This window comes from Rhinatrema bivittatum, chromosome 1 (assembly GCF_901001135.1).
Source record: "Rhinatrema bivittatum chromosome 1, aRhiBiv1.1, whole genome shotgun sequence".
Taxonomy (NCBI): Eukaryota; Metazoa; Chordata; class Amphibia; order Gymnophiona; family Rhinatrematidae; genus Rhinatrema; species Rhinatrema bivittatum.
Genome location: NC_042615.1, coordinates 276,751,099 through 276,770,904, shown reverse-complemented (window position 1 = coordinate 276,770,904; position 19,806 = coordinate 276,751,099). Strand labels below are relative to the sequence as shown.

The 19,806-nt window shown below is 45.7% G+C and overlaps 1 protein-coding gene across 3 annotated transcripts in view; it reads right to left on the bottom strand.

Moving 5' to 3' along the window:
• Nucleotides 1-19,806, bottom strand: part of IDH3B (isocitrate dehydrogenase (NAD(+)) 3 beta) — a 105,956-nt gene that overhangs the window by 42,846 nt on the left and 43,304 nt on the right. For all 3 annotated transcript variants that reach the window (XM_029595186.1, XM_029595177.1, XM_029595166.1), the window contains exons 7-10: nt 15,431-15,564; nt 12,432-12,534; nt 9,640-9,786; nt 310-404 (exon numbers count right to left, since the gene is read on the bottom strand). In XM_029595186.1, the coding sequence (XP_029451046.1) occupies nt 310-404; nt 9,640-9,786; nt 12,432-12,534; nt 15,431-15,564 (479 nt within the window). The remainder of the gene's footprint in view (nt 1-309; nt 405-9,639; nt 9,787-12,431; nt 12,535-15,430; nt 15,565-19,806) is intronic.

Here is a 19,806-nt window from a genome sequence, read left to right as displayed (position 1 = left end):
CACAAGGGAAGCCAGTTACATTTTGTGGATGTGTGTGGGCTTCATCCCCCCCCCCTTAAAAGAACAGTTGAAAGTAATGTAAGAATGGAAGCGTATAGGTTCAGTATTACAGCATCGTGCTCCCAAGGATGGCATAAGGCAAAATTAGGTTCTACTCTGACAAGTATGGATACAAACAGAGATAAGAAATGCTGCTGTGGAAAGAGGCAGCATGGAAACAACAAGCATGTAGGCCAGGTGCTATTCTTAAAGGCAAATAGAGAGACCTATATAGTCTGCATACTTGTGAAAAAAAGCACAATTACTTACTTGAGATGGCGCAACATGTTGGCGGCAGTAAGTAACATAGCAGTGGGATTAGCAATGTTCCTACCCATAGCCTGAGCAAAAGGATGGCGTGCACCCTATGGACATAAAGAGCAGTCAGAATTTCGATATACAGATATAACACACTACATGTTCAAACTAGATGCACAGGAGATTGGCTAATGGAGATGGCAAATATGCTACTTTAAGGCTCACGAGACAATCCTTTAAAACCTGATCACTAAAAAGGATAGGACATATCCTCTCCAATTATTAAGACAGCAGAATCAATAATGTTTTCAGCACACTGGTCCTGTTGGCACAGAGGGAACCTATGAAGATGCTTAAGCTTGAATCTCTGATGTTATAACTTTTGCCTCTGGTGGATAATAGAGATTTCCTTCTAGAAATGGTCAATATTACAGCTTTAAGATGTTAAATGATGCAACAAATCCCAGGTAAAAATATCTTTTGAAAAATTGCCACCGTTCCCCAATTCACTTTGGGGGAGGAAACATTTGTTTGGTAATTTAATTTGGAAATCATTCTGCATACTTTCCATCACATATTTTGCACCTGCTGCAATGTGGATCTTAAGCTGCACGGGGGAGACTGAAAACTGCCTCCCCTATGACCTCATTAATAAAAGATCATCAATCGTTATATGAAAGGAAGCTTTTAGATTCCTTTATATATAAATACATATGACACAAAACAGTGGTACTGTAGGAATATCTCGAGTGGGTTATTGGTAAATCTGATAATCTACTGTAAATTCTCCCATTTGAGAAATTCTTACAGTACAAAACTTATAGGGTCCAATTTGAAAGATCCAAATAGTTCAGTATTAACTTCAAGATGGCAACAAAATGTCAATGTATGTGTCTAAGTTGAGGACAGTCCAGGCCACAAAACCAGCAATATCCTTAAGTAAAACAATTCAGAATTATATACAAGATTATCATCAGCTGGGTGATAGGTTACAAGTTGTAAGCAGCTCAATCACACACTGTTTGAAATTTGAGGAGTAGAATGGTCACTAATGCTCTGCTTATTGGGTTCTAAAATTAAGCAATTCACAGGGTTATGGAATAATTAGAGGGACCGCACTCACCCCGCGGTGCTCTGCTGTACACAGCGGTTGACTGATGCAGCAGTCTTCCTTTCTTCTGCCTCTGTGTTGCTGCACCATCTTGTCCTCATCTCTGTTTTTTTTTTTTTTTTAACTTTACTCCATTACGTAAATTCTTTTTTTTTTTTTAAGCGACAACAGGAGAAAGGGGGAGCCTTTCAGAAGGCAGACAAGTGGGGGGGAGAGAGGGACACAGGCAAACCAAAGTTAACTCTGGCAGCCCCCTGGCCTAGGCCTACTTCACTGAGGGAGGAAGAACTCATCTCACCTCAGGAGCTACCCCTGGTTTTTTTTTTTAAGTTTCTCCCCAGGACTATGCTCAACTGAGGGAGGGAGAACTAGTCATCTCAGGAGCTGTCCTCTAAAATTTAGACTTCCTAGCCTGACTAGGCCTTAGTCCACAGCATGAACTGCTTGAGAAAGAGAATACTGGCAGGCTGAGGACAGCATGGATGCCTATAAGGGATGACATCAGGGAAACTTTTAGTCTCTATCTCCATCTGCTGGTTAGCGGGCATAACCCGCTCATCTGGTCTGGTCTGATCAGATGATGAGGAATATTTTCTTAGTTTACTCCTAAGTTTATGCCCATCCATCCTCATCCCATGATTCCCTCTTTCTAGATCCTCTCTCTGTTGAAAGATGCTCAGCTCCTGTGCATGTGGTCCTTGGGAGGTTTTTAAACAGTCTCTATCATCTCTCCTTTCCTTCCTTTCCTCTAGAGCAGCGGTTGTCAACCAATGTGTCGCCACACTTCCCGGTCTCCCGCTGACCCAGCTGCTCCCTCTACCTGAGCAAAATAGGTTCTCCGTCTGGGCTTAAAATGTTGATAGCCCGGGCGGAATGTGGCAGGACAGCTGGAGTCAGCGGCACCGGCATGCTCTCTTCTTCCTGCCCCCCGCCCCCCCCCCCCCACGGCCCGGAAGAGGAAGTGATGAAAAGCGAGTGCGTGCGTGGGAAGAAGAGAGCATACTAGTGCGGGCAGCATTGGCCCGAAGAAGAGAAGAGAGACGCGGCCTTGAAGGATGAGCAGCGCGGCTCAGAGTAAAACCAGGAACAATGTCAACCCCGTGGCCGATAGGACTCCTTTCTCCGTGAGGGCTGAAAGTGAAGGAGGAGGTTGCTGCTGCCTTTAAGGTTGGAAGTGGAGGAGGCTGCTGCTGCCGCTAGTTAGGGGGGGGGGGGGTGGAGAGTGAGTGAATGAGCAGGCATATGTGTTTGAGATCCTGTGTGTGTGTGTGTGTGTGTGTGTGTGTGAGAGTGAGACAGCATGTATGTGAATGATTGAGAGCCTGTATATGTGAAAGAGAGTATGTGTGTGATTGAGAGACTGTGTGTGAGAGATAGCATGAATGTAAGTATATGATTGAGAACCTGTTTGTGTAAGTTTGCGATTGAAAACTTGTTTGTTTGAAAGAGTATGCGTGTGTGATTGAGATCCTTTGTGTGTGAGAGAGATCATGTGTATGTATGATTAAAAGCCTGTGGGGCGGATTTTAAGAGCCCTGCTCGCGTAAATCCGCCCGGATTTACGCGAGCAGGGCCCTGCGTGCCGGTGCGCCTATGTTCAATAGGCCTACCGGCGCGCGCAGAGCCCCGGGACTCGCGTAAGTCCCGGGGTTTTCCAAGGGGGGCGTGTCGGGGGCGGGGCCGAGCGGCGCGCAGTTTTCGGGGCGGGACGCGGCGTTTCGAGGGCGGGCCGGGGGCGTGGTTTCGGCCCGGTGCGGTCCGGGGGCGTGGCCGCGCCCTCCGGAACCGCCCCCGGGTTGTGTCTAGGCGCGCCAGCGGGCCGCTGGCGCGCCTAGACACAAATCCCCGCGGGCCGCTGGCGCGTGGGGATTTACTTCTCCCTCTGGGAGGCGTAAATCCCCCAACAAAGGGTAGGGGGGGGGGTTTAGACAGGGCCGGGGGGGTGGGTTAGGTAGAGGAAGGGAGGGGAAGGTGAGGGGAGGGCGTTAGCGAATTCCCTCCGAGGCCGCTCCGATTTTGGAGCGGCCTTGGAGGGAACGGCGGCAGGCTGCGCGGCTCGGCGCGCGCCGGCTACACAGAATAGGCAGCCTTGCGCGCGCCGATCCAGGATTTTAGCGGCTACGCGCGTATCTACTAAAATCCCGCGTACTTTTGTTTGCGCCTGGAGCGCCAACAAAAGTACAGGAACGCGCCGTTTTTTAAAATCTACCCCTGTGTGTATAAGTAAGAGAGAGAGCATGTGTGTCTGTGTGTTATTGAGAGCTGGTTTAGGTGAGGGAGCATGTGATTGAGAGCTTGTGTGTAAATGAGAGACAGAGATAGAGCATGTGTGTAAGCATGTGAATGAGACTCTGTGTGAGAGAAAAAGACAGCATGTATGTGTGTGATTGAAAGCCTATGTGCATAAGCGTGAAAAGACAGACAGCATATACATAAATGAAGAAATTACTTACTTGATAATTTCGTTTTCCTTAGTGTAGACAGATGGACTCAGGACCAATGGATATAGTGTACTCCTCATAGCAGTTGGGAGATGGGCGTCAGATTTCAATCTGACATCAGCCTACATATACCCATGCAGGAAGCTTAGCTCTTCAGTATTCTCCTCGAAAAGCAATTGTGGATATATGTGTGTTTTAATAACTTGATTAACTTGGCTAACTTGATTAACTTGGAGGACTGGTTGAACTGAATTTCCAACTGGAGACCACCAGTACACTCAACTGAAAAACGCCGACACCCGGCAAGTATGGTTTCTTAAACAATGGGTAAGGGCTGGCTTACCCGTGCTTGTCTTGCTCTCGGGGATTGTCACGAGAGGTGTCCGGATGCTGGGGAGGCTGTGGTCGGGATGCTGAGTCCATCTGTCTACACTAAGGGAAACGAAATTATCAGGTAAGTAATTTCTCCATTTCCTAGCATGTAGCAGATGGACTCAGGACCAATGGGATGTACAAAAGCTACTCCCGAACCAGGTGGGATGCTGCCCATGGCCAACTAAGTACTGCCCATGAAAATGATGTGTCCTCCCAGGCCTGAACATCCAGGCGGTAGAACCTCGAGAAGGTGTGAATGGAGGACCACGTCGTCGCCTGACAAATCTTGGCGGGTGACAGCGTCTTGGTTTCTGCCCAGGACCCTGCCTGGGCCCTCGTGGAATGGGCCTTAATGTGTAGAGGTGGAGGCTTCCCTGCCTCTACGTAGGCCGCCTTGATTACTTCTTTGATCCAGTGGGCTATGGTTGCCCACGAGGCCGCTTCCCCTTGTTTCTTCCCACTGTGAAGGACGAATAGGTGGTCCGTCTTTCGTACGGATTCCGATCTCTCCAGGTTATCGAACTAGGAGTCTGCAGACATTAAGATGGCGAAGAAGGCGTGAGTCTTCTGAGTCCTTATGCTCGTCTGGAGATGGCAGCGAGATGGTTTGGTTTAGATGGAAATGAGAAACCACCTTTGGAAGGAAGGAGGAGACAGTGCGGAGCTGTATGGATCCTGGTGTGAATCTAAGGAACGGTTCCCGACAGGATAGTGCTTGAAGCTCGGAGATGCGACGGGCTGAACATATTGCCACCAAGAATGCAGTCTTCAAGGCCAGATGCCATAGTGACAGACCACGAGTAGGTCTGAAGGAAGCTCCCACTAGGAAGTCTAGTACTAGATTGAGATTCCATAGGGACACCGGCCACTTTAATGGTGGTTGGATTTGCTTGACCCCTCTCAGGAATCGGGAAACATCTGGATGGGATGATAGACTGATGCCGTCCACTTTGGCTCTGAAGCAGGCTAGTGCGGCCACTTGAACCTTGATGGAGTTGAGAACAACCACTTCTTCAAGCCGTCCTGCAGGAATTGCAGGATCATGGGGATTTTGACTGTCCGCAAAAGGATGTCATGGTCCTCACACCAGGCTTCGAATATTCTCCATATTCGTATGTAAGTTAGAGACGTGGAAAACTTGCGTCTTCTGAGCAAGGTGTCGATCACTGCCCTAGAGTATCCGCTCTTCTTCAGGCGAGTCCTCTCAATGGCCAGACCGTAAGAGAGAATAGAGTCGGGTCTTCATGGAGGATCGGTCCTTGCTGGAGCAGGTCCCTGTGTGGGGGTAGACACAGAGGGTTCCCCGCAAGACGTCTTCGCATGTCTGCCTACCATGGCCTTCTTGGCCAGTCCGGGGCCACTAAAAGTATTAATCCTCTATGGTGTTTTATCTTGCGGATGATCCCACCCAGTAGTGGCCATGGGAGAAAGGCGTACAGCAGATCTTCCTGTGGCCAGGTCTAGACGAGGGCATCGATTCCCTGGGATCGTGGTTCTCGTCTGCGGCTGAAGAACTTGGGAACTTGGGCGTTGGACCGGGTTGCCAGAAGATCCATGGCTGGGGTTTCCCCAGCGGTTTACTATCCACTGGAAGGCTGTTGTCAACAGCGTCCATTCCCCTGGGTCTAGACTCTCTCTGCTGAGGTAATCTGCAGTGACGTTGTCTTTTTCCACGATGTGGGGGGCTGAGATTCCTTGTAGGTTTGCTTCTGCCTACGTCATTAGAGGGTCTATTTCCAGGGATACCTGTTGGCTTCTGGTTCCTCCCTGGCGGTTGATGTAGGCCACTGTTGTGGCGTTGTCTGACATGACTGACAGATTCGCCACAGAGTCTGTGACTGAATCGTAGGCAGGCTAGTCTGATTGCACGGGGTTCCAGTCAGTTGATGTTCCATCCCGATTCTTCCTTGTCCCATTGCCCCTGGGCCGTCAGTTTCTGGCAGGGGCTCCCCACCCTCGTAGGCTCGCATCCATGGTGAGCATGACTCAGGCCGGTGGGGATAGTCTTGCTCCCTTGCTCAGATGGTCTTCTTGTAGCCACCATTGAAGCTGGGTCCGCAACTCTGTCGGTAGCTGGAGGTGAACGGAGTAGTTCTGGGACATCGGGTTCCATCGTGACAGTAGGGAACGTTGTAGTGGTCGTATGAGGGCCCTTGCCCATGGAACGACTTCTAGGTTTGATGTCATGAGGCTGAGGACTTGGAGGTAGTCCCATACCTTGGGGCAAAAACAGTTCAACAGTTTTCGCAGCTGGTCCATCAATGTCCTTCTCCTTGTAGGGGGAAGAACGACCTTGTCTTGTTTCGTGTCGAACCAGACTCCCAGTTATTCTAGCGATTGGGAGGGCTGCAGGCAGCTTTTGGTTGTGTTGACAACCCACCCAAGGTTCTGCAGTAGATTCTTGATTCTGGTGGTCGCCTGATGACTTTCCTCTGGCGATTTTGTCCAGATACGGATGTACGAGGATTCCTTCTTTCTTCAGTGTCGCCACCACCACAACCATGATTTTGGTGAACGTCTGAGGGGCAGTAGCTAGTCCAAAGGGTAGCGCCCGGAACTGGTAGTGATGGTCCAGTATCGCAAAGTGTAGAAAGTGCTGATGGTCATGATGGACCGGGATGTGGAGATAGGCTTCTGAGAGATCCAGAGAGGTCAGGAATTCTCCCGGTTGTACTGCCCTTATGACTAAGCGTAGGGTTTCCATGCGGAAGTGTGGTACCCTCAGATAGCGATTACGGACTTGAGGTCCAGGATGGGCCGGAACGTTTCCTCTTTCTTGGGGATGATAAAATAGATGGAATAGTGACCAGAATTTTGTTGGTGCTTGGGCACAGAGGTTATCGCCTTTAGGGCGAGTAGTTTTGTCAGTGTGGTTTCCACTGCCGTCCTCTTGGAGAGGGAGTGGCATGGTGATGTCACAAACTTGTCTGGAGGGATGCTGTGGAAGTCCAGGTAGTATCCCTCTCGAATGATGGTTAGGACTCACTTGTCCAACGTTATCTCGACCCATCTTTGGTAGAATAGGGCAAGCCTGCCCCCTATGGCTTCTTCCTGTGGATGGGTCTGTGATTCTCATTGTGGGGTGCGGCTGGGGCCTGCACCTGAGCCAACTCCCCTCTTGTTGTGTCTATTCCGAAAGGACTGGCCCCTGCCTGTGGGGCGAGGTGCTTGTATGTGTTTTTGTATGGCTTAAAACGCTGGGATCCTCTGCCCTTGGATCTTCGGGAAGAGGATCATCAGTTTCTTTTGTTCCTGTCCTCCGGTAACCTCCGGTACTGGGGATTCGCCCCACTTGTAGGCTAATGTCTCCAGTTCGCTTCCGAACAGGAGGGCTCCTTTAAAGGGCATTCTCGTGAGTTTCGTCTTGGAAGTCGCGTTGGCTGACCAACTTCGGAGCCAGAGTTGTCTTCTGGCTGCCACTATGGATGAGACGCCCCTGGCTGAGGTGCGCACTAGGTCGGAGGTCGCATCCGTGAGGAAAGATATCACCGGTTCTAATGTTTTGACAGAGATTGTCCCTGGAAAGCGACAAGCAGGCCCATGTCACCATGGCGCAGCAGGCAACGATCTGCAGGAACAGAGCTGCGACATCAAATGACTGTTTAAGGATGGATTCCTGATGGATCTCGGAAATCACCTCAGGAATTCTCGATTGGGGGAGGGACCCTTAGGTATCACCGGAGAGTAGGGCTCGTCTTGTAGAGGAAAGATTTTTCTTTCTTGTTTGGTTTGGATTTTACATAAGAACATGCCATACTGGGTCAGACCAAGGGTCCATCAAGCCCAGCATCCTGTTTCCAACAGTGGCCAATCCAGGCCACAAGTACCTGGAAAGTACCCAAACATTAAGCGGATCCCATGCTACTAATAAGTAGTGACAATTCCCTAAGTCAACTTGATTAATATTAGTTTATGGACTTCTCCTCCAGGAACTTATCCAAACCTCTTTTTTAAGCCCAGCTACACTAAATGCCCTAACCACATCCTCCAGCAATGAATTCCAGAGCCTAACTGTGCAAGTGTGTGTAGTGTCCCAAACTGCTTAGGAGACGGAGAAATACTGGAGAGCTACGCTTCCTTGCATGGGTATATGTAGGCTGACGTCAGATTAAAATCTGACTCCGTCTCCCAACTGCTTTCAGGCGTACACTATACCCATTGGTCCTGAGTCCATCTGCTACATGCCAGGAAATGTGTAATTAAGCACCTATATAAGTGAGAGAAAAAAAAGCATGTGTATTTGTGAGTGATTGAGAGCCAGTGTGAGAGAGAGAGAGGAGAAAGTTGCTAGCAAACCATCCCTCCTCCTGCTAATTCAAAACAATCTCAGGGAACCTTGATATCAAATGTTCCCAGTTATGTAGAGCAAAACATTTTTTGTATCCTTATTTTCATTATTGGGCCTTTGTGTCTGCTATTTTTAAATATTTTATTGGTATCTATAAATTTTTCATATGAGTTTTTAATTATTGGATATTCCATTCATTAGCTGTTTTGAAATAATCTGTTCTTTTTGTTAGTTTGGTTTTGCTGCTAATAGATTTTATATTTCTTGATTTGTTTTATAAGGACTGGTGATGTTTCTCTTTTTCCTTTGTTACACTGCATACAGAGACTCTGGCTTGTTGTGGTTTCCAGTTCAGTTTTTGTCTGCATGCTTCTAGTTATGCGTTTTGGTCTCTTTATTCTTTGTTAGGTGAGGGTCAGCACATGTGATTCAGGTGAGGTTTTCTGCTGGCGTGTAGTTTCTGTGTAGGGCTCTATAGTAGCCTGGCTTGTTCCATTTTCCTAATAGGAGATGTATTGGTGTCTTAAGGCCTGGTGTAATATTTTCAGTGTTGTCTTTTCTTAGGTAAGGTGTTTACTGTTTGAATACTGGAAACTGGTGCTGTTTTGGTGTGGTATTTCTGTTCAGTCAGAATACATCTTTTTCCCTTGTATCATTCTTAACAATAAAATAATACTGGGCCTTTATTTTTTTATTTCCACCATGATTTGTAATGAGCAGTGCGTCACACATATGGGTGTGGTCTGTCAGGTGTGTCATGATGGGAAAAAGATTGAGAACCACTGCTCTAGAGTATGCATGTTTAATTTTATTGAATACTGTTTAGTCTGGCCAACAGGCAGCAGTGTAAAGGCCTGGCTAATAAGAATGCAGCCTAAATTAATAGTTCCCCCTTTTTCAAAGACTCTTAAATTCAATATCTGACAAGGCTTCCTTCACTCTGTGAGACCTTGTTACAGAAAGGGAATTTTCTCCCTACAAACAGAATCCCCCCTCCTGCATCTATTTTTTAACTCTCCTAAATAAGTTCTGGCTATCACATGTTGCTAAAACTCTAGCTAATTTATGAACTGGTCAAATTTCATTTCACGTTTCTAGTCAGCATGCAACCAAAGGATTCTGCTTACAGTCTCAAAGACGACATATTCTGCACCGTAACTCTCGCCAGGAACCACGCCAGCACCACCCACTAGTCCAGCAGCCAGATTATCCACGATGTTACCATACAGGTTAGGCATGACCAAAACATCAAACTGGTAGGGGTTCTGTACTAGCTGCAGCCAGGGAATAAAAAAAGAGAAACTTGTGAATATAGTCACATTTTTTAATTAATGTCATACTGAAATATACATGAGACTACAGGGTTTGCAATGGAAAAATGATTGCTCCAATGGGTAAAAACACAATCGATAGTGGTTATAAATATAAGTGCCCCCAGTTTCCTGCAGCAGATTTTTCAAGATTCTGTGACAAATTTGCATGTTCAAATGTACTTTTTTTTTACTTATAAGAAAAGGTCATTTTCTGACATTTCTATTTTTAGTTCATTTATTTGGTTCTTTGTTTGAGGAAAAGGGATCTTAATGATTGAGGCTGAAGAACGAGGGGAAGGGATCAGGGAATGGGGAACTTTCAGAAGAGGGGAATGAAGAGGGAATCTTAGGCAGGAGGGGAAGAGGAATAAGGGATGGAGGAGGAGAGAGGCAGAGAGGATGGGGGACTCTGGGAGAATAAGGAAAGGAAAATAAGGAAAAGAGGGATCAGGAATGGGGATGAGGTGGAAGAAATGGAGGAAAGACAGGGATGGGAAAAGGGAGAAGAAACAGGGAAGACTGGGGCTGGGCAAGAAGGAAGGAGGAAAGATCAGGGATGGAGAGAGGAAGGAGAATAATAGGTCTTGAGATCTTGTAGGAGAGGAGATCTGGAGAGAGGAGAGGGAAATGTTTCTCTTCCTGTTCCTGTTCCCCTCAGATCCCAAACCTCTCTCTCTTTCCCCTTCATATCCCTTCATACCCCATATTCTCTTCTTTCTTCTCGCCACCCCCAGTTCTTTTATTATCCCACATCCACATGCTGACACACACACACATACCCATCTTCCCTTCCCCAGCAGCTTTCACACAAACCCCGATTCTCCTGTCCCCCAGCAAAATCCGTATTTCCCCAGACCATTGTCATACAGCCTATCCCATAATTCTTCCAACCTGTCTTAACCCTATTCCCTGTTTCATACAACACCCTAATCACACACACCTCATCTCCTCTTTCCCACATGCCCCCCCCTTCCAGCCTCTCCTATTTCACACGTCTCCATCTCTTCTTTCCCTTCTCCTACCCAGCCTCTTCCTTCTCATACAATTCCCCCTCCCAATCACATCCTCATCCCCTCCAATGTCACTCAGTCCCCCTGACCTCAACCTTGTTTTAGACAACCGCCCTGCGCCATCTCCTCCTTCACTTATCCACCCCCAGTCCCTTTAACAACTCCCTCCTCCTACCCTGCTGGCGCTGATCTTGCTGAGAGGAGGACAGCGGCAGCGTATCAGGCCACGTCCTCCTCTTCTGCAGGCCGGGTCTGACTGTTGCTTTGAACAGTGGGACCCTTCAGCAAGGGAAGGAAGGCCGATACCTGGGCCGCACTGCTCCGTGGATGAAAGCAGCAGTTGGTTCCAGCCAGCAGAGGATGATGCGGCCCAATGTGCTGCCCCTCTCCTCCCCATGATGAACGTGCAGGGGGGATAAAAGGGGGGAGGGCGGACCAGGAAGGGATTTGGTGGCGGGGGTTGAAAATGCCATAACAGGACAGAAACCTTTTGCTTTTCCCACTCAACCCAACTGGAGCTATCTCCCACAGCAATTCCAGGGGACTAGCAAAATCCTTGGGAAGGGGCAAATTTTGCAGCCCTTCCCACAGCTGCGAAACTATGGGAGACCAAATACCCTGAATATAGACTTTCTATGTTATAGCTCGGCGAATATATTTCTCTTTCACCAATGCGTTATGCTGAAAAGGTAACTGCTCCACAACTGTTGGATCCAAAAGAGCCTTCTTGCACCTGCCAATGGCAAAATGTTCTTCTATTCAACAGCGAACAAGGACCAAGCAAGTAGGGCAACAGCCTAGAGCAGTAGTATTCAATTCTAGTCCTCGAGGGCTGCAAACAGGTCGGGTTTTCAGGAAATCATTAATGAATATGCAGGATATAGATTTTCATATGACTGAGGCATGCAAATCTATCTCCAGCATATTTATTAGGGATCTCCTGAAAGCCAGATTCGTTGTTGATGGTCCTCGAGGACCAGAATTGAATACCACTGGCCTAGAGTTCCCATCCACCAATGACTCCTAATCATTTGAACAGATATGACCAGGGACACTATGGACCATTACCTTATTGGAATGAAACATGTCCCAAATATTGTACTTTTCATCACCTGTAACTTAAGTTTACTATAAGTTTGCAATTCTTTCCCCTCTTTTCTTCCCCATTTATTTTAATCTCTCTATATATTACTTTGGCAACACATATAGCATTGTCATGCTGATAGTTATCTGAATCTGAATGATGCTCCTATAAGACCCATGTTTCCTAAACCAATATTTATAAAACTTTACATTAGAAACAAAACTTCTGAAAGAACTGTATTTATTATAGACTGAACTATTGCTCTTTAATGATATTATCATGTTGACTGTTGCCTTTTTAGTGTCATGTTTCCTGTGTGAGTGCTGCAGAAAATCACCTTGTAATATGAGCATCCTGTTACCCGGCCACGGATGTGGTGTCAGCCAGGGCAATTAAAAAAAACCAAACTGATTATTTTTACGTGTCCCTTTTCGGGTATCCTTTGGGACCACCTCTGCCATTTTTGAGGGATGCTCACTAACTAATGCTCACTAACTATAAAGGTTTCCTACCTGCATGCAGCAGTTGTCAATTATCATGGTGTCAAATTCAATTCTGGGATAAAGCTCAGCCACCTCTTTACAACACTGCAGGAACAGCCCGTCCCCTAATTTCCTGAGAAAGGATAAAGAAGGTACTTCAATAGATCATTCAATAAGCTTTACTATTTCGCAAGTCATGAATGTGAGCTCTAATCTTATACAGACACATATGCAGTGGTGGAAGTTTGTGAGAACCGGGGAATCCTTGTTTTAGGAAAGAAGAGGGTTTCTGCAGACATAGCAGCCAACTTTTCAAACTGATTGGGGGTGCCAAACTCAATGCGATTTACCCCTCCCTGGACAAAGTGAAGGAGTTTGCTCAATATTGAGGGTGCTCAGGCACCCAAAGAGCTGGCACTTATGTCTGCAAAACTGAATCGAGATGCATTAACAGAGCTGATGGGGACACTCAAAAAAAAAAAAAAAAAAAAAAAGCAGGCCTTCTTACTACTGAAATACATCAGCAGGTCTCTACAAGACTTCAGGCCTAGAATAATGTGGAGGGCAATACATTGGGAATGATGTAGGCTGACAAAAGCCCTGTTTGAGAACACCACTGAGGCCGATGTAGGTCCATGCTGAAGTGCACTAGAAGAGATGTAGGTCCTTGTACTGGAAAAATTAAGGGAAAGCATGAGAGACCAGGATTACGAAATACTGGGCACAGTTGGGATTGTTCAATTGGTGGAGTACAAGAGACACAAGATGCTGCATTATCAAAGTGAGGAGCACTGGCAGAGCTGCGAGATCGACTGACTTATCAACGCTACCGTTCTCATTCCCACAAAATTCAGAATCTGGGCCTTTTGTGCAGCAATCTCCAGTCCAGGTTGGGGTATCCTGCTATGGTCTTTGGCTCCAGTGGTATAGCCCTGATGACATGGGCTCTGCTGAGGCTCCTGCGTGGCAGCTTTCAGTCCCAGTGGGATAGGTTCTGCCAGGGCTCGTGTGCAGTTTTCAACCCCAACAGGACGGGCTGCACCGGAGCACTTGAGCAGTTTTTAGCGGGTGGAGGAAGATTTCTTGGACTGTGATTATACGGTGAGGTAGGTTTTGTGACATACATAATGTTAAAAAAACCCCCAAGGGGGAGAATCCAAAATGGCCGCGTAGAGAGGTTGTGTGCGGAGGAGCTCTCCTGTTTTTGGTGGAATACCTGTTTCTGACATGCCTCACACGAAGCGAAAGGGTAAGCTCCGGGTGGATATCCCGACCACCCCGATGCAGGCCCTTTCGCAATCAAATATAGAGAATTTCTTCGCACCCACGGCAATCCCAACCCCGGAGGGGAGATCCGCGGTGGCGTTGGGCGGGGGAGCTAGGCCTAATGCCTTTGGATGTGATGACATCGCTGAGCCCCGGGGCTCCCAAAATGCCTTCACCCCCGTATGCAGACCTGACGCAGGAAGCAGGATCCGGGGACGAATGCTCGACCGGAGTTGCCAAGTGATTTTTTGTCCCTCGGGAGGGAACCTGCAAAGGCAGAACGGCTCGCTATAGTTGCAGGGGGTAAAAGTTAATCGCAGCACATAGAACAGTCTTGGCTGGAAATGAGCGCAGGAGGAAATCTTGGACAGAACCCAGCAGCGTTGATACATCGGGGGGAGGAAGGACTGTTGGCTGACCCAGAAAAAGGGAAGGAAAGCCGACAAGAAGGATTGGTAAGAGCTATTGCTTCTGAGATAAATCCCCAAAATGTGACTTTAGAATTGGTATGGAAGACTCTCACCTCCCTGGAATCGGCTATAGGGAATTTATCAAGGATAATGACGGACACACAACAGCGAGTTTGTCAAATTGAACCTTTAATAACATCTCAGTCAAGTAAGATTCAAGTACTGGAAAAACAAGTAGCACAGATACAAACCACACAAAACACCTTAATACAAGGAGAATTGATAAATTCCAGAAAAATTGAAAATTTGGAAAACGAACTGAGAGCTAAAAATGTAAGAGTTCTAAATTTCCCTCATACTGCTCTAATTTCTCCATTAGAGCAATTTAAGAAATATCTTCTGGAAATTTTGCTGCTTTCAAAAGATTTAATACCATCTATAACAAAAATATATTTTATAAAAACAGAGAGAAAGGATGGACAATGTGATCAGCCTCCAAATTTAGAAATTGGAAATTTAACAGAATTTCTTGAGCAACCTTCAGAAGAACAGATTGACTATTGTGGGACATTGTTAATAAGCTTCTCATCAGTTTCAGAAAGAGATATGATTTTGAAACTCTTTCTAAGAAATAGAGAAAAAAAGTATTTGGGATACAAGCTATGAATGTTTCCAGACTTGACTAGAACGACCCAGCAGAGAAGAAAAATTTTCTTGGCAATGTGTCAGGAGGCCAGGGGTATAGGTGCGCAGATTACCATACGATATCCCTGTAAATGCATTCTTAGATTAAGTGATGTGAGATATATCTTTTTTGATCCATCTCAGTTAAGAATATTTCTAGATACACATTTCTTGAGTAAACAAAGCTCTACCTAATTCCTGTTTTGGGATTTAAGATAGTATTAAATTGCTGTGCCTCTTTTTTTTCATGAGAAAAAATTTTCCTTAGTTACTCCCAATATTATAAGGATTCTCCCTCCTTATTTCCTTATAATGGGATGATTTGGTTTTGTGAATTTATCTTATGCTTATCTTGTGTAACTTAAATGGATTTACCTGTGGGAAATTCTATGTTCCTGTATTTTTCTGTTTACCTTAATCCCAATCTTTTGATATGCGTGTATTGCTATCAAGTTTGTCTGAAAATGCAAAATAAAAAATTAACCCCCCCCCCCCAAAAAAAAACCCCAAACCCTGGTCTTATAATTAGGCCAATACCGTATAGCAAAAATATCTTTTGTCTCATGACATTCTTTTCATTCTGTACTGTCAACTCTTTCACATGATCAGTGATGTTCCCACTACTGTATGTCCCCTCTTCCAATAATTTGCCCCAGGAAGCTTTCTTACATGATATTGGCTTTGTGCACTGCAGTGACCTTCGAGCGTTCTTTCTTCGTGGCATAGTCAAAGGCAAATTTGGCGATTCGAGTTGACTTCTGACGTGTGATGATTTTCAGGCACTCAATGACTCCCTTTGCACTCTAAAAGGGGATTCAAGAAAATCAATCATGAGCAGCTCTGACCTGCGACCTTAGCCTCGTTCAGACAGCCGGCTTGCCTAGCTTACTTTCTTTGGAATCAGAAACTTTTAGAAAAATCCAGTTTATCCTGATTTACCAAATGAAAGTGACACAAAACTCATCACTGCAATATCAATAATGACCCATTCATAGATGGAAATGTAAGCATGTTATAAAGGAGTCGTTTCTTTTCAAAAGCCTTTATTACCTTTCAATTCTGATACAATGCCAGAACAATTTGCTCCTATATCCTTAAGAGCCGTGAGACCACAGAACTCTCATCATTCGCCTAATTAACCTAGGACTCTCTCAGGTTTAAATCTTTACTTCATAATCACATTCAGACCACATCTCTTGGACAGTCATTTTCTCAGCCTCACCACCTTCCCTGTGGTGTGCCAGAAGGATCCATCCTCTCCCTGACTCTTTTCAACATTTCATTTGTTAAAACTTAATCTTCACAGCTCCCCTTGGCAAACCAATTATACACTCTCAAATTCTTTACCACGCCTGTATAGATGATATCCAGCTGTTTCCTCTAGGCTAAGACTCTGACCAAGCTATCAATAGCTAAACCATCACCTGCAGCTCATACAAAACGTGGCAGCACAAACTATGCTAAACATCAGGAAGTTTGACTGAATCAACACACTCCTGAGATCCTTACACTGGCTCCCAAAGCACTATCACACCATTACTCAAAATCCTGGTCCTCGGCTTTCAAGGCCTTGGCACTACCCAGCCTCAACAGCCAACTCACCCACTACATGCCCTCCCAATCACTAATTAGTAAAAATCACATATGTAAAAGCTGACTACCTTAAGCCTGGCTAGTAGAAACAGCCCCCAAGGAAATGCAACTCACATACACTAGAAAGAGAACTTTTGGTCAGGGTGCTAGCTATAGGATATGAAACACAGGTATCTTCTCATTCACTGCAAGGTTTATTCATAATATAAAAACCTAGATTTTCAAAAGATATGCATATGAAAAAGGGACCAGGGAGGGGTTTTCCGGTGAGGGTGTGTCTAACATTCCTATTTTAAAACCTGCCAAAATAACCTGTGTAAGTTTTTTATTTGCGTTTGTTTACTCCTGCTCAGTAGCAGGTGTAAGCGATCATAAAGATCTCAAAAGTGAAAAAATGACCGGATAGAGGGTCTGGGTGCAATGGGGAGACTTCAGATTGAAGAACCAGGAGGGTCTTGATGACCTACAGATGGACTGGGTAGACTAATTAGTAAAACTGGTACACATTCATTGCCGCACAAGTTATAAAATCCCAACTTACATATGTAAAAGCTGACTTATGGGTGGTAAATGCGTGTAAATGCATAAAATGCAGTCACATATCCTTTACAAACGTGAAGTACAAATATGCTGCTATATCATTTGTGCTCACTTATCCAGCTATGTAGCATCTTTACCATTACTTAGAGGAACATATGAGAACTTATTTGGATAAACAGGGCTTTTTTTTTAGATTTATTCAAACCCAGATAAGTTTGAAAAGTGCTACTTAGATGGACAAGTAGTGCTTTTCAGACTTTTCTGGATAAGTGCTGCTACTTTTCTGGATAAGTCCGAACTTTCATGCACTGCAGTTTTTATATACGGGAGCACATATGCACGCATACATACTCGTATTGTATAATCTTCGCATATGAAGTGCACGCAGGTTATAAAATATAACAACAAATTTGTTGGTACCCTTACACACGCGTACATGGGCGCACACGTGCAGTTTAAAAAAATTATTCTCTGCACTCTTTTCTTCATTTCCATCCTTTTGGGATCCACAATATTTATCCCAAGTCCTTCTGAATTCTCTCATTGTTTTGGTTTTCACCTCCTCCTAGAGAAGGGCATTCCAGGCATCCACTACCCTCTGAAGAAATATTTTCTTAGGTTGGTTCTGAGATGTCCTCCCTGGAGTTTCTTTTCGTGGCCCCTAATTCTACTGATTTCTTTCCTAGCAGAAAATGTTTGATATTTGTACATCATTTAAACCTTTCAGGTATCTGAAGGTTTGTATCATAATTACCCCTGCGCCACCTCTCTTCCAGGGTATACACATTCATATCCTTCAGTCTCTCCTCATAGGTTTTCTGATACTGATCCCACACCATTTTGGTAGCCTTTCTCTGGTCCGCTTCCATCCTATCTCTATCCCTTTTGAGATAAGGGCTCCAGAACTGAAACCAGTACTCCAGGTGAGGCCTCACCTGTGCATCACCACCTCCATTTTCTTACTGGTTACTCCTCTCTCTATGCAGCCCAGCACTTTTCTGGCTTTAGCTATTGCCTTGTCACATTGCTTCCCCATCTTCAGATCACCAGAGGCTGTCACTCCAAGATCCCACTCTTGGTCCGTGCACATCAGCCATTCCCCCCCCCCCCCCCCAATCACATACCGCATCCTAGATGCATGACTCTGCACTTTTTGGCATTAAATCCCAGCTGCCATATCTTCGACCACTCTTCAAGCTTCCTTAAATCATGTCTCATTCTCTCCACTCCTTCTGGCGCATCCACTCTTTTGCAGATCTTAGTATCATCCACAAATAGACAAACTTTACCTTCTATCCCTTTCGCAATGTCGCTCACAAAGATATTGAACAGAACCGGTCCCAATACCAATCTATATATAACAGTCGTTTCAAGTACTCATAGTGAGTCCAGTCCGGGCCAGACTATTCCAGTTAGCTTTCAAGCATATTACAAATACTACCAAGAGGTTCAGCATGGTTGCTTCACAGATATTCAGGATTATGGCTGTTCCTCATCCAAAATTCACAGTATGGCTCACAGCCCTCAGATTACTAGGAACACTGAGATAGCCTTAAAGATCCCTTATGAACCCCTGAGGACCAATCTGAGTCATTGGAGGTGGGGTTGCAGGTCTGACTGAAAGCAGATAAGCAAGCCTCGGCTTACCTGGCTGCAAGTAAACAGATCCACCTTATGGCTTATAGGCAGAGCACAAGCCCTCTAAACAGGGGAGACCCCAAGTCAAGACCAAGTTTGACTCTTTTTACCCCCCTACACTTTCTCGGGATCAGTATCCATCTAGAGTGCTCTACTGCTAGAAGCCAGGCTTGTGCCAGACCTTTTCAGCTTTAGGAAGAAACTGAAAACTTTGCTATTTGTAGCAGCCTCTGGCACACAGCTGGAACCCTGAACTTCCAACTGGATCCCTAAAACCAAAGCCTTAGTCCTCAAGAACTCAAATTAACTCCACTTCAACAAACTCACCAGTTACCACCCCACTCCTTCCAAACCACCACCATGTCATGCCCTCAAATTTACTTACATGTCTTATTACGTATTATATCTATAACATGCTAATCTGATCCATACTTGTTGAATTCAATTGCTAATGTACTCTATACTAGTTGTAAATCCTAAATTTACTATAATTATATATATATATATATATACATACATACACACACATACACTATCTATAACCTGCTAATCGGGCCGATACAGTAAAGTCTCGCGGACTAGCCACTCTCCTGTGCGTGCGATTCTCTATTTAAATGAGGCCCGGCGGTAAAAACAGGCAAAAGGAGGCGTTAGGGACACTAGTGCATCCCTAGCGCCTCCTTTTGGACCGGAGAGGCGGCTGTCAGTGGGTTTGACAGCCGACGCTCAACTTTGCCGGCGTCGGTTCTCGAGCCCGCTGACAGTCACAGACTCGGAAACCGGACGCCGGCAAAATTGAGCATCCGGTTTTCGACCCGATAGCCGTGGGCCGACTTCAAATTTTTTTTTTCTTTTTTACCCTTCGGGACCTCCGACTTAATATCGCCATGATATTAAGTCGGAGGGTGCACAGAAAAACAGTTTTTACTGTTTTTCTGTGCACTTTCCTGGTGCCCGAAGAAATTAGCACCTGTCTTTGGGTAGGCGCTAATTTCTGAAAGTAAAATGTGCGGCTTGGCTGCACATTTTGTTTTCTGAATCGTGCGGGAATACCTAATAGGGCCATCAACATGCATTTGCATGTTGCGGGCGCTATTAGGTTCAGGGGAATAGACGCGCGTTTTCGGCCCCTTACTGAATAAGGGGTAACGCCAGCGCGGCGAAAACGCGCGTCCAATGGCAGGGTAACAGTGCGCTCCGTCGGAGCGCACTGTACTGTATCGGCCCGAATGTAAGTTATACCTGTTGAATCTAGATTACCAATATATTCTCAG